General features: G+C 48.9%; 1 protein-coding gene across 2 annotated transcripts in view; it reads right to left on the reverse strand.

Moving 5' to 3' along the window:
- Nucleotides 1-24,965, reverse strand: part of LOC119168403 (glucoside xylosyltransferase 2) — a 53,697-nt gene extending 28,732 nt beyond the window's left edge. The window contains exon 1 of one of the 2 annotated variants that reach the window (XM_075866810.1): nt 24,640-24,965. In XM_075866810.1, the coding sequence (XP_075722925.1) occupies nt 24,640-24,642 (3 nt within the window). In that variant the 5' untranslated portion in view covers nt 24,643-24,965. The remainder of the gene's footprint in view (nt 1-24,639) is intronic. The other variant, XM_075866813.1, reaches the window with a different exon arrangement.
- Nucleotides 24,966-25,208: the final 243 nt, after the last annotated feature.

The following is a 25,208-nucleotide window of genomic DNA, read 5'->3' on the forward strand; positions in this document are numbered from 1 at the left end:
TACACATGTTGGGTTCTTCGTACACTCAGTGTGGGAAATATTTTCGTGCTCGAAACGACGACGTCGCAGTAATGTTTCTTGCATACAAGCATTTGTAGCTGGACTTGGCAGTAATAAGCATGGTCTGTGCGAAGTCTCAGAGGTGTAGGGTAACACTTGAAAAGCTGGCAGATGTCTAACTTGCCAAGTGTTAGCAGACATTTGTCACGTTGTGGCTTCGTTTCCTGCCTTTCCTCTCCCTTTCTCATCCCCCTTCCAAGTCCCATCTAGAGAGGCTTGGGAGAAGTACCTGCTCAGCTTCTCTACCTTGTATGCACAACGCTCCTTGGTGGCGCGCGCCTGGGCAGAGGCGATCTCCAATGGCGTCCCGGACTAGGAACTGCCACTCAGGCGCGCAAGAACTCTCTAATTCATGTGAAAATACAAAGTTTACCACCACCCCTATGCAATATAATGCATGACGATGGAGAGGTAGCCAACTCTTTGACTGTTCCGTCACACCCATTGTATGAACACTTTAACTCGAGCTCCCTGTTACCACAACATGTGCAACTGACAAGGTCTTCGGGGGTAGCAGCCAAGAATGGTTGCTCTTGGGAAATCGGTAGTCCTGAAGCGTCACAGTAGACGTCCAAATTCATGCTGGCTGAGGCACCTGGGTACGCTTTTTGTGCTACCTCTTCATGGCCCTTACCCCACGGAGTTTGTGGGGACCATACCTGTGTTTCGCGAGGATAACAAACCTACTGCAGAAGGATGATTGAAGGGCTAGGTATGGACGTCATACATACAGCTTTAGCATTGAATGCCATGATGCGGCTTGCCCTGAAAGTAAGCAATTTAGTAGATTTCACCTTTTTTCTAGTCTGAGCTTCAATCAGGGTAGCAACCTGCAATCGCAATAAAGTGTATTCTTATGGGTTTAGAGAATAAAACTACTTTGTGTAGGCTTATATGACGCGCACATTTTGAACAGAAAATAAACGCCCAGTAACAATACCCGAGATTCAATGTTAAGGGTCTTATTTACTTCCACACAGCGCACGCTAAAAGCGGCGTGTCTGTTCTTGGAGCTTTATCTTTTGACAACTGAATCAATATTGCCTGGGGACATATCATTGAAACAGGAACAAATTCTGTAGCATATGTGTCGTGCACAGAAAATAAAACTGGCCGGCTGCAGCGCTCATGACAGGCTGCCAAAAATGATGACCATTCTGCATCTGTAGTTATTTCAACAGCCTTGCGTCCATACGCATGGTTTAATTTGCCAGCAATTATGCAAAGTTTCTTGGTACGTGCCGATGTTGAAATCGGAGCACCGCTTGTTCTCAAGGTGCCTCGCGTAAGGTGGGAGCCACGCATTGTCTCCATCAGTGCATGCCTTATCATTGCTCTTCCTCAGCACAACTATTATGCAAAATCGTAGCGCTGCTAGGTGCGAGCATGCCTACCCTAGGCCTGCTTTGCAAATGCAATGCGTATTCAAGAGTTCTCCGTCCTCCTTGGTGAGCAGCCACTCTTCCACCGGCTTCTCGGAGATCGCCAGCGAGTGTCTAACCTGAAAAAGCGATGCAACACCTTGAAAACAAGACTAGAAAAATCTGGGACCCATAAAATCAAGTATCGTCCTAATAGTTGGTGACAGTAATATATACTGAGTTTTAAGAGTTTTATCGATAGAAATTATATGTACAGTCTCGGCTGGTTTTTTCGCTTTCGCCGCCACCGTCATTCACCGTATATGTATACACATCTATATATATATATGAAAACACGAGAAAAAAAAAGCCGCCTCCGCATGGCGCCCTGCTCTTCACAGTCCAGAGATGCACGCTCATCTCGCACGCGTACTTTGCCCCGCGAATTAAGAGGGGGACTACATAATTGTGCGTGCGCTTAGCCTTCCGTGCAGAAAATCGTGTGCCTTCAGCTTTCATCGCAACGATTGCTTGTAGCCGGGCTGACCAACGTAACTTCCCTCGACACACAGGCCCCGTTTGCAAAAAAGCACGCTTTTCATACACAGCGAAGTATAACTACAGGGACACGTGTTAGTTTGTACTCATATGTACTTGTCATTACGTTTCGTGCATCGTTTTTGTTTAAACAGGGCGTTAGGTGTCGAGCGGTAAACGTTGTTAGTTCACTCTCGTCCTTTGTAGTTTTCGAGCGTCACTTGTGCGTGAGCAGCGCGCTGTGTGCTTCAATTTGCTACCAGTTCCAGTTCCAACAGCATTTCAAGTTGTAGCTATCGTATTCATTGCTTCACCCTTGCGGCGAAACTGTGACTTTTTCAGGTTAAAAAAAGAATTCTTGCTTGCACGCTCCGAAACACGATAGCTAGTTCTTTCTTGTTGCTAGGACACGGTAACATTTTGAGATCAGGATCGAGTGCGAGTACACGGCTGCTTTGGTCGATCCGCTAAAATTTAATCAATCGAGACCTTAGGTGATCTCTGGATGCGCAAACGCCAGACGCACGTAGGTGGACCCTGCAGAGAAGAGCACTTTTATTCGCGAGCAGCTTGGGTTCTACCACAAACAAACTATGCCAACTGTATCACCCCATTAGCCCTTGCACCAAAAAGAATTTATAAAGCGACACCTCGGCAGTGAAAAAAAAATTATTCGTCCGAGCACTGAGAAAATGGAATATGAAGCATGCACACCACTCACGTTTAGGACGACGCGGCGGCCGTCTACGAGGTCTCTAAGTTGTGGCTGTTGGAGCCATCTGCTTGTCATATAGTAGAAGGCGTCCATCGAATTATAGGCTTTAAGCTCGTCCCTTGTTACGAAGCTTGTGCCGCCAAGAAGAAAGTTTGCTTGGCCGTGGGCTCCATGCGGGGATAACACTTCACATCATACCCAGCTTCTTCACTGCTGAAGTCGAATGGGTCCATGACACCGCAAAGGTGAACCTTGTGTTTGTAGCGAAGTTTCACAAGACCTCGAAGGTCACGTGATTAACCATTCTGTCGCAAATGACCACGTTGGTACCGTACGTAGCGGCACACACACAACCTTTCGCCGCCGCTCGCCTCTTCAAAAAGGGCACGCCCGGAGGCAAACGCCACTAGCGCACCAAGCGGATGACATCACGTGCAAGCCTTCTACACATTATGTGGCGCCGCCTTCGCGTGACGTGTAGATTTCATATTCATCAGCGCATATTGAGCATCTTTTCATCGTGCTCATGCAACGGTGCACGTAGTTCACAGGCGGCTTAGATATTGAAGCGATATAGTTTTTTTTACCTTTACTTCTTCTCATAAATGACACGCACGTGCTATTAGGCGTGGTCGTGCATACGCGTAGTGACGTTTTTGATGACTTGACTTGACTCGGGTACAGTGCACTAGAAGGAGGCAGTGGAGTGAACGAGGCGGCTGATCCTTCGACGGGTGACAGCAGCGGCGGCACTGGAGTCGCATGGTACTGAAGATCTCAGAAGAGTCTGCATTGGGAGCGCGCGCGAGTAGCCCGCGAAAGCGTGTATTTGCTTGTTTTTAGCACGTTCAATGCCTTTAAGAGCCTTTATCAGTGTATGCACACCTGCTAAGCGCAATAGTGCACGAGTAAATATGCAGACACGCAGAAATTGCGTCGGAACATTCACTGTTTCAAGGACCTGTCGACAAAAAAAAAACATGTAGTACAATCAGAATTTGCACAGATCCGCTTAGCTCTTCACTCAAGGAGCGCCTTGGGCGGCGCTACATCATATGTGGCTACTGGCGAGCTACAAAGAGGGAAGTATCAAAACCGCGAATAAATCGTACGCTCATTTTGTCGGCAGTTTCTATATCCAGAGCACTCTTCCTCATATAAGTCCCCACGTCCTCGATTGTTTCGTGAGAAACCCGATTATAAGTAATGTTGCCACCACATTTGTATCGCTGACGACTTAGATTTATCATTCCAATTTTTGCGAAAGATAATAATTATTGCTTAGGGAAAGGCTTTTTTTCTTTTAACCGCCTGCTTTCGAGCTCACTTTGCTTCCTTTATGCAAGCTCCAGGAAGCCGAGCCAGGGAGCCGAGTGGAAAGAACGCCCGTACCTCCTAGTCAAGAACTCTATGTGAAAGGGGTTATCTTGAACATATTAAAGAGTGCCAGTTGTATAGTATACATAGTCCGTCTGTTACTGTGCCTAAATTCACTGTAACCATGGAGTTCTCATTTTGTATCGACAGCCTGAATTACACTGCTTTCCTAATGTTATATTGGCGTAACGCCGTTGCAAGCGAGAAAATTTGTGACGATGTTTACAATTCCACTCGCGTCTCGGCTCCCTCTGCGGTGCGTTGCTCTGCGGTCCCGGCTCGAATCTCGGCTCGTTCTCCCTCTCTGGCGATGCGCTGCTATGCGGTCTCGCTCGAAGGCTCACTTTTTGTTTTGTTTTTTTTAATGTTCGTTGAACCAATGGGCAACCGGGTCGAGTGGACGCGCTCAGGGCTCGGAGTCCACGTTAACGCAGTGCAGCGTTTCCCGAGCAAGCACGGAGACGCTGCCGGAGAAGGAGGCGCTGCCGGAGAATAAAACGCTGCCGGAGAATTCAGCTGTGCGAACTCGAGTGCCGCTGACACGGCCCTCCCGAAAATTGCGCCTGTCCTCAGGCATGCGTGTCGTTAGATGGCGATGATTCCGTAACTTCTAGCAGCGGCTCCTTATATCTACGAAGCTGCTCCACGTTGACGATTTTTTGGTTGATCATGCCCGGTGTGTGGGGTACTCTTTGGATCTCGGCCCTGTTTCCTCCGACGAGGGCCGTTATCTCGAACGGACCTTCATAGCGAGGGTCTAATGTGCCTCGAGCGCTCAACTCAAGCAGGACGAGGTCCCCCGTTATGAACCTTGGAGTTCGCCGCTTCTTGTCGTATCGGACCGTTGTTTTGCGCTGACTCTGCAGTAGCCTCTCTCTTGTCTCCGCACGTCCCCTTGCCAAGTCGTGTAGTCTATGAGACTCGTCGATGTCTCCCTCGACTGAGGCGAGGTTGAGCTCTCCTGGCAGTTTTGGGTCGTAGCCGTGCATGAGTCGAAATGGGCTGTGGCCACTGTGACGATGCTTCGTGGCGTTGATTGCTAGCGTTGCTCGGGGTAGTTCCTTCTGCCATTTGTCCTTGTTGTTTAGCATTTTGCGTAGCACCTGTTCTCGGATGAACTTGCGATCAGCCGGTGAGCACCTGTACGGCCTCGATGACACTGGTATATTGTCTCTGAGTTCGATGCTGTGCTCGGTGTGAGGACACACGCCCCAAGTGTCGCCTTTGGAAGTGAACGCTTGGTGATGGCTTAACAGAATTGCGTGAAGTTGTTGCCTCTCTGCCTCGGTGGCATCCTTCGTTATCTTCCGTGTGGCGTCTTCGACTAGACTCGTGAAATCTTCGTCGGGTGCGGGACATTTCGTGTTGAGGCGCACGCACCCTTCGTCTTCGGAAACACTCTCGTCCGATTGCCGGCAGAACGTCGCAATAAGCGTTTCCCCGGTGCGGTGTGGTGTGCCTTGTTTCGGGGGTGGCACTTCTAATGATGAAAAATTTTCCGGAGGGCTCGACTGGAACGATTGTCACATCGTTTGACGTGTGAAACGTTACGTCGACGTTCGCGACTCGTCGCCAGTCTGATCCCAGAATCAGGTCGATGCCGCTGGGCAGTTCCGTTACCACGACGTCTTCGAGTCGCACATTCGTGGTGCCCAGTGTCACATCAAGCGTTGCAGCGAGAGTTGGGCATATGCTGCGGTTGAGAACTTCAATGTTCTCGCGCGATACCCATGCGTGCGTGGGAATGTCGTCCGTCAAGGCATTGGCACTCATGATGGATAAGTTGGCGCCACTGTCAATGCACACGCGGACGGGTCGGTTGTTAGCAGTACCGGACACTATTGGTAATGTGCCGCCCGTCGAATGCAAAAAACAGTTCGCTTGCCTAGGTGACGTAGTCCCTGTTTCGTGGCTGCTATTGTCCCTCTTCGCTCGTTTCTCGTCCGCTCTGATCGTTGCTGGCGTTTTCGGCTTTCTACAATCACGGGACAGGTGACCGATGTCACCGCAGTTGAAGCACGAACGAGCAGAGATGGGCCGCGGGTGTGGAGCTCCCGAGAAATCGCTGCGCGGGTTGGCCTTCGGCAAGTTGGCCGAGCTGCTGGCTGGCACCCGCTGGTTCGAACCCTGACCACGGCTCGCTGTAGACGATGACGGTTTCTTGTCGTTCTCGGCACACACGGTCGTGCGACGCCTCGCGTCGAGCAAAGCCGCTCTGTCAATGAGTTCGGTTACTGTGCCACACAGCTGCGCTGCGAGTGGGTTGGCCCATGTGTCGTCCTCGATGCCGCTGAGAATGAGGGAAATACGTTCTTCCTCTGCTAAACGGTACGGCGCCTCGTTCAGAATGGCGTTCTTCGAGTACATGTACTCGACGATGGTCTCGTGGCTCTGAAGGCGTCGCTTCGTCTGCAGTTCGAGGAACTCCTGCATCGTCAGCTTTCGTTTGAATCGGAGAATGAGCGCTTCCTTCCATTGCTTCCAGGTGTCATACTGTGAGCCGTAGGCGCTGTGCCAATCCTTGGCAGATCCCGTCAAGCGGCTTGCTGCTGTCACCAACGTCAGCGATGGCGTCCAGTGGGCGAGCGTTGCGATTCTCTCCACTTGCGTAATCCATTCGTGAGTACTTTGTTGCGGCGTCCCATCGAACATGGGGATTGAGGATGACGTGTCGCTTGTAGAATGAATCTGGATCGGGCTCGTCGTCGGTGGACCTCTCGACAGCGTGTTGGCGAGCAGGGCTTGTGTGTTCACGAGCGCGGCGAGGATCTGGGCCATGGAAGGTTCTCCCTCGTGCGTTGAAACGGTCGGCGCGTCGGGGCATGCCGCGTCTTGGTTGGTGCCGTCGTTCAGTGACGGTGGCCGCGTCGAACGCGAGGACATCGTTATGTCAGCAGGGACGGAATGGTGCAGCCCGAGGGTTGGAGTCGTCACCCGTTCCGTTGGCAGTGAAGCGTTCTGATGGGCTTCGTGCAATGTCTCACGTTCACTCGTGGTCGCACGGTTAAGCTGGGCTCGCAGGCTGCTAAGTTCAGCGCAAAGCGTCGCGTTGTCGGCGGACAGCGTCTCCAGGTGCGCCTGCCTGTCGTCGTCGTAGGCAGCCTGGTCATTCGTTGACGAGTCCGTCGGCTCTAGGGCTTGGCGAGTGATGTTGTCGCGGATGATTCTTGCGATGAGCTCGTCCTTTCGTCCGGAGCACCGTAGACCTCGTGCTCTCAGCTCGTCGACGAGTTGCTTTTTCGTTACATTGGCCATCCTGCTGTGGTCGAGGGTCCTGAACACACTTTCGACGATGGTCGTTTCAGAGTCCCGAGACGATGTACGGCGTGGCGTCGCTCCTTCTCGTGGCGTCGTTTCCTCCTCCGCATGCAGCTCGGTCGATTCACATCCTGTCGACTGCGCCATGTCAGCGAATGTCCGAATTAATGTAGTCAAGGCAAGGTTCAAAAAAAAAACTGTATTGTGCTAAGTTACAGGTGAATCGGCAGTGGTTACATGTAAAGGAAACTGGACTCGGTGCAGGAGCTCGATCGGATACGTCCGACGCCACTCGCGTCTCGGCTCCCTCTGCGGTGCGTTGCTCTGCGGTCCCGGCTCGAATCTCGGCTCGTTCTCCCTCTCTGGCGATGCGCTGCTACGCGGACTCACTCGAAGGCTCACTTTTAGTTTTTTTGAATGTTCGTTGAACCAATGGGCAACCGCGTCGAGTGGACGCGCTCAGGGCTCGGAGTCCACGTTAACGCAGTGCAGCGTTTCCCGAGCAAGCACGGAGACGCTGCCGGAGAAGGAGGCACTGCCGGAGAAGGAGGCGCTGCCGGAGAATGAAACGCTGCCGGAGAATTCAGCTGTGCGAACTCGAGTGCCACTGACACACACACACACACACACACACACACACACACACACACACACACACACACACACACACACACACACACACACACACACACACACATATATATATATATATATATATATATATATATATATATATATATATATATAGTTATAAACTTCGAAAATAGTGCAATATAGCAAACAAAACAATAAAATATTTATTTAATCCTAACAGTTTCGGTTGGTGGACAAGCCTTCTTCGGAGGATCTAAGCGCTTAGATCCTTCGAAGAAGGCTGGTCCACCAACCGAAACTGTTAGGACTAAATAAATATTTTATTGTTTTGTTTCCTATATTGCACGATTCTCGAAGTTTATAACTTTTATTACGGTAGCCGGAAGAAATGATGATGTTTGATGTTTTATGGCGCAAGGGCCGATTCACGGCCAAAGAGCGCCAGTTCATCTTACTAAAAATATGGACAATGATTGTGATAAGTGGCTGTATAAGGGCCATAAAATTCCTCGCAGTAAGGCGGGTAAAAACATACAAGTAATAAAATGATGACCATGCCGTGAAAGGTGTGTGTGGTGTGAATAGATGACAAAAGTTGGTGATAATAAAAGACGATGGTGGATATGTATGGCATTAGCACAAGTACCTCACTCGTTCAAACCCTTGCGTCCAAGGGCCGTGAGGCATGTGCTTTCTTGTGTAGCCACCGCAGCAAAAACCTCTCTGGAGAGGTCATGCTACGGTATGCCCGGGTATATGACATGAAAGCTGTGAATTTCTTTTAAAAACGCTAACAATGATTTATGACTAAAAAGTGGTTCCCTACCGACAAACATTGCAGGGTGTGAAGGTATATGTTGTCGGTAGAGTAATGGAAAATGTTGTTTTCTTAGAGTTTCTAAATGTTTACACTGGATTAGTATGTGAAGGACTGTTAATGTTTCACCACATTTGTCGCACAATGGTGGATCGTCACTAGACAAAAGATGTGTGTGTGTTGCGTATGTGTGTCCTATCCTGAGTCTCGTTAGTATTACCTCTGTATAACGCGATTTTGATACTGGCAGCCAATGACCAAGGTGTGGCTTAATAATGTGTAGTTTGTTTTGTGTGTGTGTATCCCACTTGCTCTGCCAGAAGTCTCTGATGTTTCGTTTGAGAGACGGCTTAAGATCAAGGGCCGGGATTAATGTGGGTGTAGTGGCGGTGCCCTCGTGGACGGATGCAGCAAGCTGATCCGCCATCACGTTGCCTTGAATTTCACGATGCCCTGGCACCCAGCACACTACAACATGTTGGTTGAGTGTGTAAAGTGTGCACAAAATAGAGTAAAGTGAGATGAGGACAGGGTTTTTTTGTTTTTTAAGACTGTGCAGAGCCGTTACCACACTAAGGGAGTCTGTATAAATTACTGCTTTTTGTATTTGTAATTGTTTGATGTGTTTAGCTGCCACAAGTATCGCGTAAGCTTCCGCCGTGAAGATACTTGTGTCTGGATGTAGAGGGCCAGCATCCGAAAAGGAAGGGCCAACAGCAGCGTAGGATACAGAGGAGTTAGACTTAGAGGCATCTGTAAAAAACTCAGGACGTGTGTATTTGTGTTGAAGTTCCAAGAAGTATGTTCGAATATGGGCAATAGGCGCATGTTTAGTAACTTCTAAAAAAGACACATCGCAATCTATAGTCTGCCACTGCCACGGTGGCGGGTATGCTACAGGAGCCATTAAATTGTGTTCGAGTGACACTCCAGTGTCCTCGGCTAGACCCTTCAGGCGAACTGAGAAGGGCTGCCTCATTGAAGGCCTGTTTTGAAAAAGAATGGAGCTCGACATGTCATTTATAGTAGAGTATGAGGGGTGCCTCTTGTCTGCTTTCACCTTAAGGAAATAAACAAAGGACATGTAGGTTCTTTGCAGGTGAAGCGACCACTCATTTGACTCAACGTAAAGGCTTTCTACGGGGCTGGTGTGAAAAGCACCCGTAGAAAGGCGGATGCCCAAATGGTGCACGGGGTCCAGCATCTTCAAGGCACTTTGAGTAGCAGACTGATAGACAACGGCCCCATAATCTAAGCGGGTGCGAATGAGGCTTCTATAGAGGTTCATGAGGCATTGCCTATCACTACCCCAAGTAGTACGTGACAACACTTTTAAAACATTCATGGCTTTTAAACATTTTGTTTTTAGATACTTGATGTACGGCACGAAGGTCAACTTGTTGTCCAAGATTAGGCCTAAGAATTTATGCTCGGCTTTGACGGACAGACGTTGCCCGTTCAGTCGAATGTCAGGTTCCGAGTGCATGCCTCTCTTTCGAGAGAACAAAACACACGTGCTTTTTTGTGGGTTAAGTCGAAATCCGTTTTCATCTGCCCATTTGGAGATCTTATTTAAACCCAGCTGAACCTGCCGCTCACATATGGCCAAGTTGCATGACTGAAGCCAAGCTGAACGTCGTCGACATATGTACAATAGAACATATTGCGGGGAATGGACAAGTGCAAAGAGTTCATTTTGATAATAAAAAGTGTGCAACTAAGCACGCCACCTTGTGGCACGCCTGTTTCCTGGACAAATGTTTGGGAAAGCACACTGCCCAGACGGACACGGAAAGTCCGCTTTGACAGGTAACTTTCGATTATATGAAACATTCTTCCGCGCACACCAAGGTGAGACAGGTCTCTTAGAATGCCGAACCGCCATGTTGTATCATACGCCTTTTCGATATCTAGGAACACAGAGAGAAAATATTGTTTATGGACGAAGGCGTCTCTGATCTGTGCCTCGATACGAACAAGGTGGTCTGTGGTGGATCTACCTTCTCGAAACCCGCACTGAAATGGGTCGAGCAAATTATTTGTTTCAAGGAAATGTACAAGTCGGCAGTTTATCATTTTTTCGAAGACTTTGCACAAGCAGCTTGTAAGTGCTATAGGCCTATAACTCGAGGGTAAAGAAGGGTCCTTGCCCTCTTTCAAAATGGGAATAACAAGAGCCTCTTTCCAGGAGGTAGGAATAGTGCCAGAAGACCAAATAGCATTGTACAAACAGAGTAAGGTTTTACGGGTTTCGTTTGGTAGGTTTTTTTAACATTTCATACATCACACGGTCAGAACCTGGGGCAGAAGTACTGCAGGAGTTTAGAGACATTTGCAGCTCAGCTAGACTGAAAGCTTGGTTATATGCCTCGGATCTAGTGCATTTGTGTTCGAGTTTCTGCTTTTCTATTCTTGTTCTGTATTTTTGGAAAGTGTCAGTATAGTGGGACGAGCTGGATACCCGTTCAAAGTGTGCCCCGAGGAAGTTTGCCTGATCTTCCAAGGTATCACCTTGAGTGTTTACTAGTGGAAGTGTGTGTACTTGTTTCCCTGCTATCCTACCGACCATGTTCCAGACTTTTGCCTCCTGTGTGTATGAATTAATCCCTGACAAAAACTTCTGCCAGCTTTCTCTTCTGGCCTGCCGACGCGTTCTCCTTCCTTTAGACTTTATTTTCTTGAACGTGTCAAGATTTTCCGCTGTTGGCGAGTTGCGCAGCAATCTCCATGCCCTGTTCTGTTCCTTTCGCGCATTACGACACTCCGTGTTCCACCATGGGACGTGTCGTTTGCCGGGCATTCCAGATGTTTGCGGTATGCACCTGGCTGCTGCGTCAGTTAGAAAAGCTGTGAAGTACTTCACAGCTTCATCTATGTTTAACCTACATATGTCTGTCCAACTCAAACGTGTAGTGTTGTGGAACTGTTCCCAGTCTGCTTTGTTTATCAGCCATTTGGGAACATGTAGAGGACATTCATATGTTGTTTGTGAACTCAACACTACAGGAAAGTGGTCACTTCCATATGGATTGTATATGATTTTCCATTTCAATAGGGGTAGAAGTGAAGGTGATACGATGCTGAGGTCTATAGACGAGTAAGTTTTGTTGGCAACGTTATAGTAGGTTGGCTCTTTTCTATTCAACAAACAGGCGCCGGAAGAGAAGAGAAATTGTTCAATGAGACGACCTTGTGCATCACAGCGAGAATCGCCCCACAGTCCACTATGTGCATTTAGGTCCCCAAGAAGCAAATAAGGTTCCGGTAGTTCGTCTATTAGGGACTGAAATTCACGTTTTTCAAGACGTTGGTGGGGAGGTACATACAAAGAGCAGATGGTGACGAGTTTGTTTAAGAGTACCGCTCGAACAGCCACCGCCTCAAGGGATGTCTGGAGTGGTAAATGTGTACACGCTACTCCTTGGTTAATAATAATGGCTACGCCACCGGATGACGCCACAGCATCATCTCGGTCCTTTCGGTATATGACGTAAGCACGTAAAAAATTTGTATTGGAGGATTTAAGATGTGTTTCCTGTACACACAGCACTTGAGGTGAGTGTTTGTATAAAAGCTCTTGGACGTCGTCGAGGTTTTTAAGCAGGCCTCTGACGTTCCAATGTATAATTTGTGTTTTCATATTGGAAGTAAAGTAGTGCTGTGTGTACGTTAAGGGAGTGACTTGTTTAAACTGAAAGGTCGAGCTCAAGTAGCAGGGCTATTATCAGGCCCTGTTATGAGCTTTTTAGTTTTCTTGGCGCGCTCCAGAGAGCCGCGCCGCTCTTTTGGCACCAGAGGTGCCGCCGTATGTATCCATTGCCTCCTCGGAGGCACTGGATGCCCGCTCATGCGAGCTGGTTTTTCGAAGCTTGGGCCTCGCCTGGCGAGGTGAGGCCTTGAGACCCGAGGACCCTGGAGTCCCTGGTCTCTGTCCAATAGTAGGCGGAGTAGACTCAACTACTGCCGCCTTGGGGGCAGGCGCCACAGCCAATGGCTCGCTCTGCGCAGGCCGAAGGAGTGGCGAGGGCTGGTGCGACACTGCCCCCTGGCGCGCCGCATCAGCATATGTAGGGCCATAAAATGGCGAGACTCTTTTTCTTGCTTCTTTAAATGTAATGTTTTCTTTTATCTTTAAAGTGATGATTTCTTTTTCTTTTTTCCAGAAAGAACAAGAACGTGAGTACGCGGCATGATTACCGCCACAGTTTACACAGTGTGCAGGTGCTTCGCAGTTGTCGGACGCATGGCCCACGACTCCACACATAGCACAAGTTTTCTGGCCACGACAGCTTTGCGAGCCGTGGCCATATCTCTGACAATGGAAGCAACGGCGGGGGTTGGGAATATATGGCCTCACAGATGTTTTTGTGTACCCAGTCTGAATTGTTTCCGGCAAATCGCTCGAAGCAAAGGTCAGTACTAAGTGTTTTGTTGGTATTTCCTTTTGATCTTTTCTTATCTTAATGCGCTGTACGTTTGTCACGTTCTCGCTCTTCCATCCTTCAAGAAGTTCAGCTTCGGTCAGGTCAAGCAAATCTGCGTCCGAAACGACCCCGCGAGATGAGTTCATAGACCTGTGTGGCGTAATACTGATGGGTGTGTCTCCAAACGTTGTGAGGGTGTTCAGTTTATCAAATTGGTCTTTGTCACGTACTTCGAGGAGTAGATCTCCACTGGCCATTTTGGTAACCTTGTACCCGGCACCGAGAGTTTCGGTTAAGGACCTAGCCACTACGAAGGGGGATACTGTTCTGGCTTGCTTGTTAGTTTTTTCGCAGTGTATAACGTGGAAATGAGGAAAGGTTTGTCTTGGCCGGAGGAAAAAATTGATATCTTCGGTGCGTACCCGCTTTGAGGAGGCACGATCACTTAATAGGGGAAATGCTTTATGCATGCCAGTTTAATTTTCTTCAGAAGCGTTGGCGGCCACCCACCACGGAGCCCAACAAGGGGACGCTACAAGTTTGTGGATGCTAAAACCTGCAGACGCCAGCCGTACAACGCAACTATAACCCAATGCGCCTAGACCAAGGTAGGCTATTTGCACAGGGTTAACCCTCGCCGCCAGGAAGTTTGGAAGTAAACAGAAGAGAGTAGAAGACAGGACAGATAAACAGTAAGAGATAAAGACGAAGATGTAGGGAGAGAGAGATAGGAAAAGGCGACTGCCGATTTCCCCTGGGTGGGTCAGCCCAGGGGTGCCGTCTACGTGAAGCCGGGGCCAAAGGGGTGTGTTGCCTCTTCCGGGGGGCCTTAAAGGTCCAATCACCCAGCGTCAGCTCAACCCCCAGGATCCCCTTTTCCCCGGACACGGCAAAGCCACGCACGGCTAGGCGTGGGAGGGAGCCGAAACTCCCCCGTTAGCTCGGGTCCGTGGTGTCGCTACACACCAAACGCCTACTTGCGCAGGCGCCCCTGCGGGGATATATATATATATATATATATATATATATATATATATATATATATATATATATATATATATATATCGACAAGTACACGCATTCAAGTCACACGTCTCCGGCCCCTTAACAATATCCATGCAATGCCCCTTAGAACAGCCGCTATTTTTATGCCGTGCATTTTTTGTCCAACTACGTGAGACTTGAACTAGTTCTGAGACCTGATACTGTCGAAAAGGTGAAATATACAGTGCGCATTAGTAGAGAGGCACGCTCTATTCAGCTTCGCCAACTGTGAACGTTTGGCGCTGAGCTACCCAAGATTTCTTTTTCTGAGGGGGGGGGGGGTTGCAGCAGAACGACCAACTTTGGCAATCAGTGGTCGCTGCGAATACGCGTAAATATTTTAGTACACCCTGAAAAGTTGAATTACGAAAACATTTTGTGGTGTAGGGGGTTCAGATTTCCTTCCTCGCCCCTCTACTCCAGGCCTCCTGGTTCTGCGTGCGTTTGACACGGTACACTTTTTTTATCCCATAGCTTTCTGAGCGCAGCTAACTTCCAATAAATTGACTCAGTTAGTCTTAATATTGTAGACGCCTGCCCAACGAAGAAGGGGTTGAGAGAAGAAATCAGAATTAGACACGCCCTTTCTAAATATTTTTGATCTATCACAAGGACTTTTATGGAGCTCAAATTCAGTAGATTGGCGCGTCATACTTCAAGGGTTATGACATCATGTGCTAGACAATAATGATGGGCAGGTACGAAAAAATGGGCATCAAAAAAGCGCACCGGGGAAGATGGAGCACTTAGTAGTTCCCGCGCCCGGGGCGCGGCTCTTTCAGTACTATTCGACTGCAGCGCCGCCGCTACGGGCAACGCGGAAGGCATCAGGCGGTGAGGCGCGGTCACGCCACTCAACACTTCTGGTACACTCTAACTCGGTTATCCAGAGAGTAAGAAAGCAGGGACAAGCCACCCATGACGCAGGCGTCGACAACTTTGGGTGCAAGCACACACGACGCGGTACAAATACAGCGAATGCGTAAAATGCCACATTAGCTCATTGTAAGAGCATCTTGGGTTCAAAAATAATTGAAAAAGCTAAATATAAAGGTGTTTAGGCATAGGTACAGGAACTCTTGTGAATTCATAACGACGACAGCTTTGGCGAATCGCGAGATGAACTGGCGGCCTTGCTATCAATTTCCAGTGTTTGAGAAAAGTTAACTGTGTTTAAAGCCTTTCACATTGAAAAATATTCTAGTATATTACATCGTGGTTACTTCACGCAGCAGTCTGACTAGTTGTGATTACATGAAGCACCAAAACACATATATAGCAGCTTTCGCGTCGCCTTCTAGATCACCTGCTCGCGCCGTGCGGTCACTGTCATCCAGCGTACCTGTGAAGCAAGCTAGCTGAGTCAGGATTGGTGTACGAACATGCGAATGCAAGGTATGCGCTTACCAGTAGGTAAATGAATCGTTTGATTTTTAGTTTGTCCTCGTGACGCGAATATTTTGCCCTGTGAAATATTGTGCCAGTGAAACGGGGGACAACAAGTGCAAGTTTCACCGATTCCTGTCCGATACGGCGTTAAGACAAAGGAAGAAGCGACGCCCGATTGATGATACGTCGCGAATTTTTGCCCGCGTACATACTACCGCCAGGTGACGCAACGTATACTATGGGAGCTCTCTCCAATGGACTGGATTTGGCTCGCATGATAGCCGACATTGTACAGCACTACATAAGGCAACAGCATCCTCAATAATTTGCCGCCCCCCCCCTGCGGAGCAGGGTATGAACAGGAGGGCTTTCGCGGAGGTGGGTATGACATTCGGACACGCCGATCAAACAGCCGTAGACGCTGGACGAAGTGGCAATGCTTACGACTAGGTTTTCTACACCTGCATGGTGCCCGCGGGTAACAAAAGAGGGGAGAGCTGTATAATGTCCTAAAGGAGAGGAAGAGTTCTCGTTATATACAATGGCAGAGACCCACTTACGAAATCTGGACGAGCCACCATTTAATCTGGACTGCCACTTGACGTGTCAGAACAGGTCTGGCCAGAGTCGCAAAGGGGAGGAGTCGGCGTGCTATGGTGTCGTGAGCTTCAGTGGCAACGTTTAGATGGGGACTGCAGTGATTACTTGCGGTTAACAGGATGATGTTTGGTGTTTTGTGGCGCAAGGGACATTTGATGGCCAAAGAACGCCAGTTCATGGGACAAGAGATGTGGACAATGATTGTGATTAGCAGCTGTATCAGGACCTTAAAATTCTTCGCGCTGAGCTGGGTAAAAACACAGAAGCAATAAAATTGTAGCGCCCTCGTTCGGGCGGCGCGCAAACCGGAGAGCGCGCGATGGCGACAGAGGAAAATAAAGAAGGCGCTAGGCCGTGGCACGTGAAGCCACGGCTCGCGTTCCTGGCTGGCATCGGTTATCGTTCAGGCGTGTCTTTCTTTCGCTCCTGTGGCATAAGCCTACAAGTGGTGACCTCGGACGAAGACAATGACTGACTCGAATGCACCCTCAACCGAACAAGCCTCACGTCCGCAGGACGTCTCCGCCGTGCAACTGCGTCTCCCATCTTTCTGGTCACAGGACCCGCAAGTTTGGTTTCATCAGGTCGAGGCGCAATTCTCCCTGTACCGCATCGCCTCGGAAACGACACGCTACTACCACGTAGCCTCCGTCCTTCCTCCTGACGTTGCCAGCGAGCTCTCCGACGTCCTCTTCAACCCCTCGAACACCACAAACGGCATGTCACATTCCGACTTCCAGTCTACACGGGGGGCCATGTAGCGCCCTCGTTCGGGCGGCGCGCAAACCGGAGAGCGCGCGATGGCGACAGAGGAAAATAAAGAAGGCGCTAGGCCGTGGCACGTGAAGCCACGGCTCGCGTTCCTGGCTGGCATCAGTTATCGTTCAGGCGTGTCTTTCTTTCGCTCCTGTGGCATAAGCCTACAAAATCATGACCATGCTGTGAAAACTGTGTGCTGTTAATGAATTACAAATGTTTGCGATAATAAAAACTATGGTGGACATGTATGGCATTAGCACAAGGACCTCGATCGTTCACACCCTTGCGCCCAAGGGCCGTGAGGCAAGTGCTTTGTTCCCTGTAGCCACCGCAGCGGAGATCTCTCTGGAGAGGTCATGCTAAGGAATGCCTGGGTATATGACGTGAAAAGTATGGACATTTCTCAAGAAAGCCAACAATGATTTAAGTCTGAAAAGAAGTTTTCTACCGACAAACATTGCAGGGTGGTGCTATCTGTTGTCTGTAGGGTAACAGATAGTGTTGTCTTCTCAGCGTGTCTAATTCTCTGTGGGTAACAGGAAATGTGCTTGGTGTGAACACGCAGTGTGTGTTGTGTACCTGTCTGCGAAGCCTGTACGAAGAAAATGTAAAGCTTGTCGAACGTCTCCGTCAAGATGCATGACGGCTGTCGGCAGAGAAAGAGCTCATCGTCATTGTTGACTTTAACGGACACATGAGTGGGCTGGACGGGCACCTGGTGCAAATTGGAAGCTGCTCCTTCAGTTGGCTGATGACTTCTACCTCGTCATCGCGAACCTCGAGACACACTAGGAAAGAACAGTCCCATGGTGTGCTCGTGGCAGTTCCACCAGTATTGATTACGCCGTGGTTTCTCTGTGTTTGCATTCAATGTTGCAGAGATGCGGTGCGGACGAATAGGGAATGTGGAGCATCAGCAGCGACCATAACCACTTCAGGCTCAATTTTGGACGTTCTTGTCATGAAGGAAAAATAAATTCCAGACGGGAGAAGACGAATCGGTACCTACCAAACCATTCTATTCAGTCAGTAGTTGGGGACTTCGAGAATCGTGCTGAAATGCACGAGGCTACCCTCTATCACGAATAAATGTCGGCCTGGCGACGGGGGGTGGAGCAACACATGGTCCCAGACAGACGGTCGGCACGAGCACTTTAGAGTCTATGGTGAGATGGCGAAGTTAAAGAAGCTTGGAAAAGGCATCGAAAGGCAAACAGGAAGCATAGAAGGATGGTGAAATTGTCATACACAGAGGAATGCACAGCCACCTGGCAGAGGTACCTTGAACTGAAGCACGTAGTACATGCATTGGTACAGGCGAAAATTGCCGAGTACAACAAGGAGATATTTCAGTCTCTGCGCGTAGATGGCAAGAACGCCACCCAGAAGTTTTGGCAATATGTACAGTATGGTCCACTGTTAGAGAAAACACGCGAAAGGGTGGCCGGCGGTCCGCGGGGCGCCAACTGCTGGCGAGATTTGGAAATGCGTAGCATGCGCGCTGAATCGCAAGGGTGGTACTTGCCCGTGTCGTCTGCTACTTTCCCGCCCTATACGCTCGGTGCGCACTAGCGACAAGCTTGCTGTGCTCACTTCATCAACCATTGATTTATATGTCTGTTATCAAAAGTGGCTGGCTGGGTCGAAGAGCGTTTGGAAAGCTTACCATTGCATTTTTTGTGAGCAAGAACACCAGGCTGCGCGAGTGATGGGCTTCGTTATCACTTTCACAGAATTCCACAGCCGAGGGCGTATTTACTCCCTGATCGCATTTTCGGCAGAACTAGTTCTTAAAATCGACATGGCTAGAGCACCTGAGGATGAAAGGCTTCGAATAGTCGACCTGTACACTAAAAAATAGAGCCAGCATGCTGTCACTGCCATCACAAAAAGGCCACTTTCTCGTTACCAACGTAATCAACAGCATTACGAACGTAATTCTTTGAGTGTCTAGTTCTGTGACGCGTAGTCCTATTTTGCTTACACAGATCTACATTTTATTTTGTGTTTCGCCAGGCATAGGTGTGTTTCATTACCTTTGCACTATTCATTTGTTTCGAGGCTACAGATCTGACCTCACTCGACCTGTCTGTCACAAAGTTTTTAGGAATAAATTTTTCTTTGTTTACTCCGTAGTGTTCTACGAACACAGTTTTTCAGCACGTGTATTGGTGAAACGTAATGATTTTCGGAAAAGTGAACGCTATCGCAAATTCCAAATAAGGAGCTTCTACCGTTTTCACTTCAACGAAGAAAACACGAGTTATAACATTTGCTGGGTATTGCAATCGGCAATAATTACTTAATTTTGTGTACCGCCGTAGTGCAATACATTGAAGTATATTCAAACACGTGTTTTTTCTTTCATTTTCTTCAAGGTACTTTAGGCACATAGCTTTTTTTGCATTTCGCCTGTATTCTGAAATCGGATGCTGTGGCAATGAGTGGAATGACAACAAAACTGCCAAGAAAGTACAAAAACAAACAAACGGCACTTTTTTTTTCTGAGCGCTGATTAAGCGGGGAAGAGCAGGGAGAGTGGCGGAGACACAAATCGCACAACGGAAAAGCGAACGCGCTATCCAGCGAACTGCAAGCAGCGGACTTAAAATTAGCAGACGAAACGCGGCAAGCCCCACCTTTTTGCGTCTATGCGCATGTGCTGTGTTTACGAATCTCGCCGCCAGTTTGCGCCACGCGGGCCGCCAGCCACGCATTGCCGTGTTCCCTCTAAGAGTGGACCATACTGTACAATCACTGGGAAGGCAACAGAATTCACGCCAACTAAGGGATGCTGACACCAACCAGCCAGTGGCACAGGTCAGGCAGCGCCTGACACGATACGTCATTGGACTGTTAGGCTCGGCGGGAAATGACAGCGACAGAGATGCCCCAGCTGCGCCACAGCACCCAGCCTTCAGTGAAAGGCAAGACGAATTGCGCTGGGCTAGGAGCAGTGCGACAGTGAACCGTGCCATAGCGCGAATGAGCACTCGAACTGCGATAGCACCTGATGCCGTTTCGGCACGCCTGGTAAAGTGTTTCCGCCCACAGGCTAGAGAGAGCCTTGCGGACCAGCTTTCCAGCATCCTTGGTGGCCAGGGTCAGATAACGCTGGTATTAAAGCAAGGTGGCGCGGAAGACCTGCTGTGAAGGTGCCGCCCTACCACGGTCTCTAGCGTGATGTACCGCCTGGTCCCCGGTATCCTGAGGGAATGGCTAAGTGGCTGGGCTGAGACGAAGAACTTGCTGACGGAGCTGGAAAATGGGTTTCGTCCCGATCGTAGATTAGAGGATAACCTTTTCACTCTGGCCTAATGTGCTGAAATAGCAAAGTGTGAATGGACATTATAGCTGCGCTGTTTCCTGTATGTGCAAAAAGCCTGCGGTAAGGTCCCACAGGTGGCATTGTTTGATTGCTTGATACACTTCGGACTTCCAGAAGCCCTCATCTCGACTGTGTGACATATGTGATAGCGCACTTCGGGGATGTTTAGTCAAACCCTGTTGTAGTACTGAGGGGCCTGTGCCAGGGTTGCCCACTGTCACAATTACTGTACATACACCACGTCTCAAGCCTCGAGAGAAGGTTTATCAACTCCAGCCTTCCTTTTCGACTCCGCTACACGACCAGTGGTATCGATGAAAATCGTCGTCTCCAGGGCTTAACGTTCACAGACGACATCATGCTCATGACAGAAAGCACACAGGAAATGCAGGCACTGCGGGACATCTAGCTGCCAGACAGAGATCACTCGCCTGGGGCTTTGCTTCAACGTTAAGATGACAGCCACTTTAAGACTTGCGGGCGAGTGCGCCAAGGAAGGAGGTGTGAGTGTGCGCGATGCCAAAGTAAGCAGCTGCACCGAGTACAAGTGCCTGGGTGTGAAATTGTCGTTATGGACGGAAATGTACAGCATACACTAGGCATAGACACGCGATAACGGGCTCCGTGCATCCTCCGGCGTCGGTGTTTGTGAGGCTGCAACCGATATTGAATGATTCGTGACCTGTGGAAGCTCGCCCACGTGCCTGGACTGACGTTTGCGAACGCAGTCGTGAGCATGTCAGCGGCCACTCATGAATGCTTGCAGCACAGACAGCGGAAAGTGGGACGCATCGCTCTGGGATTTCATGGCATGGTGGCAAACGAGGCTATCCAGTGACTCATCGACTGGTCGAGCTTCGAAGCGCGTGAAGCGGCCAACAAACTGACGTTCCACTGCCGCTTGTTGTACATGGCTCGCCAGAGGTAGTCTCGAAGAGTATTTGACTACTTCATGACGACATGTATGACCACCAAACGGATACAGCAAGTATACGATTTACAAAAAAGTATGGCTTTTTGCAGGCACCGCTTGCGGCTGATAACAAGCGTAAGCGCACTAAAAAAATTTGCCAACGTGTAAAGGAGGCCGAGGAGGCCGGTGCAGGCGAACAACTCTACTCTTTTACCGTCAGCACGAGGACACCATCGCTCCAGTCCCACTTTATGATATCTGCTTGGGAAATGTGCTTTTGTTTGAGGCGAGAGCAGGGGCCCTGCGTACGCTCGTCCGTAAACAAGCATACTACAGTGAATTCATAAGTGTGGTGTGTCACGCGTGTGGTGGGGCTGATGAGACCATCGCACAAATTGTGACAGAGTGCACGCAACTTTGCCCTCCTAATGTGAACACAGATTTCGCTGCCACGCTGGTTTTTGTTGGCACAGATGGCGTGGTAAACTACGCCGCAGTGAGGCGCACAGCGAGACTCATCTAGAATAATGGAGGCCGGACTTCGTGAGGGTTTTCTTCACCCACCAGCCTGCCCAGTCTGCCTGCGCTTTTTCCGCTCTTTTTTTGTGTCTTTTTATTGTACTATTTATTTATTTATCATTGGCTAGGATGCCCGCCTGCTACAAATGAAACAGCCTCACTATCGTCATCATCATCATCATCATCATCGTGACGTCAGGGTACAGTATGAACCGAAACTAGCTTAAAAAACGTTGTAAGTAATTGTTCCAGGCGCACTCACGCTTATTGATGCATCGCTTGGCCTATCATTTAAAGGAGAAAAAAGCGATGAATGAAATTTTTCATGTGTCACTTTAACTGCTGTACCCAGACACTATGAACGGCAAGCTTTTCGTCGCACCATAAAAAATGGATCGAGAAAAATCAGTTGTGCGTCCCTTCAAAGGGACACTCTACCCTCCTTCATCACTCTTCTGTTTTGTATCGAAATAAAAAGCGTGCAATCTGAAAAACCCAACCTTGCAGCGATTTCTCTGGAAAGTGAGTAGAAGTTCTAAGACAAATTTTTTCTCTACCCGTGTTAGGTCTTGCTGCTTTGTGTGATGAAAGTTCACAACACTAGCTGGTAGGGCCGATGGCAATTGTAGTGTCCGTACAAGCCTAAAACTTAAACCCTGCGCAATTTTTGTAGGCTTCGTCAAGTTTTGTTTTCTAGTAAAACGAATGCAGTAGTGCTTATCTAAGCACACAAACCGCGAAATACCACACTGTTACAGCAGCTTCCCCTCCTATAATTATACAGCCTGAAGGATTGCCCCGAAAGATTGCCCCAGTCGGGCGGAAAAGCTTATTTGTCCCGGAAACACCGACAAGCTTTTGTTGTGAAACTAAATGTAGTGTTGCATTCATGCCAAAGGTGCTACCGAAACAAACATCAGACGTGCTTGTCAAAGAAACAGAAGGCCGGTGCCTGCTTTATTGCAGTTATGTTCAGGTGTTCCGTGTTGCATATGGGATGCGAGAGCCAGCATGGACGTCTTGGTGAAGCGGAACATGAAGACAAAATCTTCAATGAACCACAGTGAATTCTAGTGTGCTCTTTACGCGCGCAGTGTCACTAGACTACGTTGTATTCACAGGCATGGTTAGAAAATTCTCCCAAGTCAGTCACGTTGCTCTTCGCCGAAAACGTTGTTTTTGTTTGTTTGCTCCTATTAGCGCCAGTGGACGCAATCTCCACGTTTCTTCACCGTAGACAGGCAAGAGAACGCACCGCCAGCAGTTCCACCTAGCGACTCTTTGAATACGCGAGATAAAACGCAAAGATTACTCATTGGTGCCACGTTTGGCTTCCGCAAGTGCCTAAAATGTAAACAAGCTATACATATTCATTTTAGGCAGAATGAGCCTACCTTCGTGTATTTCCTGTCTTGATAGTAGATTGACAACATCGCTGTCGGGTGACGCTAGCAGTAATTTTTTATCTACTTGTAACATCAAATTAAAATTGTGATTCACTTTTTATGGTAAAAAAGCATGCTCATTGCCGCCGATATGATGAACTATCTCCTAGTTTTGGTCACAATCAGAGAGAGAAACAATTTTTCGGTGAAGCCCGTGAGTAAAGGTGGGAAGGTCCCTGTTTCCAGGAACCCTCTGACCTGGACAGCCCACCGGGGTCGAGCTACGAGTTGATGATGGTCGACCAGGTCCGGCTGGGAGATCGTAGCCTCCCACGCTTCACTGAGGAGGTCCTGATACGCATCTGGTACTACTGCTTGTATCCTTAGGATGCTTACTTTGCACTGCAGTAGGAGGTGCGCCAGAGTGTCTGCCACATCGCAGTGAGGAAAGCTGTATCTATGTAACGCTGGCCTAACATGGCGTCATAGTGCGCCGCAAGTGAACGTGTTGCTTTAAAGGCGTCTGTAGTCGGTGCCCTAGTCTCTTGCGAGTTTAGGATGTGACGGAGGGTATGACCTGCGTTCGAGCCAATAATGCAGTAATTTATCATACGTTAGCGGTACGGGTTTTCTTGCTTCTGCTTCTGTTGTTGAGTGGGAGGTTGCCTCGGATCTCTTACGGCGATGCCCGGTTGACGCAATCGCAGGCTCCGGTGTGTGCCGCTTCATTTCACTCGAGACCTTCGTGACCTGGAACCCCCACGATGCATGTGTAAGGGGGAGCATTTTAGTATGCGTTTTAGTATCTTAATCACCACCGTGGAGACCCTGCCTTTCACGCAGCTTCGCGCCACTGGGAATTTTTTTCCCGAGCGGTAGACTCTTCCTTTGAGCGTATGAGCGTTGTTTCCTTTTTCTAAAAGCTGACTTTATGATTGAGTGCCTGAGTGAAGGTACGAATTCAGCGACGTCGACTTGTGAGCCTTGCAGAGCTTTACGACACGCTACCATCGCTACCTAGGGAAGTTTGTAACAGTACGTGGTCGAAAACTCTGTAGTCTTCCTGCGGCTTTCATAACATTACTGCAACCACCTGTGGTGTTCCTTAACGAGCACCTAAATCCAAGTACACGGTCCTCAAGCATTTTCGCCTCCATCGCAAATGCGTCTGCCGCAACCTGCGGCTTTTCGCCAGCAGCTGAGCACCGTAGTCACTGTACCACCGCAGCGACCTTCACGACACTTCCATTAACTAGTGGTATTGGCACAACAACGAAAGATGCGAGAGCTTTGGAGTGTACGACCATACGCCCATGTAACCAGTCCTTACGTCATTGTTTACTCCTGTTGATGACACAGCTCCTCGAAACTTCCCCATCCAACGAGGCATTTGTTTTCGTATCACAAAACGGGGCGAACAGCAAAAAAATTGCTGACAATTTCACATTCACTCTTTTCCTGACCCGTTATGTGTTGTATGACTTTCTCAAACAAGGCGCGCAAAACGTACACTAGAGATTTTAGTAGAAATATATGGTTCTTTTCGTCTTTGTACTCACCATTAGCCTTTGGCAAACAACGGAAAAGGAAAAGCGCTCTGCTGGTCGACTAACCCAAACAATTTATCACGCTGAACACAGACGGAATTTTCGTGAGGAGCTTGCGTCTTTCGTAAATGCTCGTAGCGGTGCAAATTACAGCTGGCTCCTTTGTCGCGTAGACATGCGAATCTCATGCTTTACGTTGAGGAGAGTGGAGAGAAGTCGTGAGCTGCACTTCGCGCGTTTGTTATGCGAATGAAGCCATCGATGACACGAGAGCTCCGACATTTTGGCGGCTTTTCGAAACTCAACGGTAGCACACCTAACGTCGCAACATTCACAGCATTTGTTCTTCTGTCGAATTCGTGGGAACGCACGCACGAGATGAAAATGAAAGATTGAGCGTTTAAGCGAAAGGTTACGATAGAGCCTTCGTGTCATAGCAACCTGCACGCGCACCGCCGTAGCAGCTTGCAGCTGGTCAAATGCTTCGCTTTTTTTTCTGCATTGTTCAAGTGAGCAAGGTCTCTCCGCACGGTAAGCACTTTGATAGATGCCCGAATTGCGCCAGCAGCAGTGGCAACAGC

The sequence above is a fragment of the Rhipicephalus microplus genome, chromosome 6, assembly GCF_043290135.1.
Source record: "Rhipicephalus microplus isolate Deutch F79 chromosome 6, USDA_Rmic, whole genome shotgun sequence".
Classification (NCBI taxonomy): Eukaryota; Metazoa; Arthropoda; class Arachnida; order Ixodida; family Ixodidae; genus Rhipicephalus; species Rhipicephalus microplus.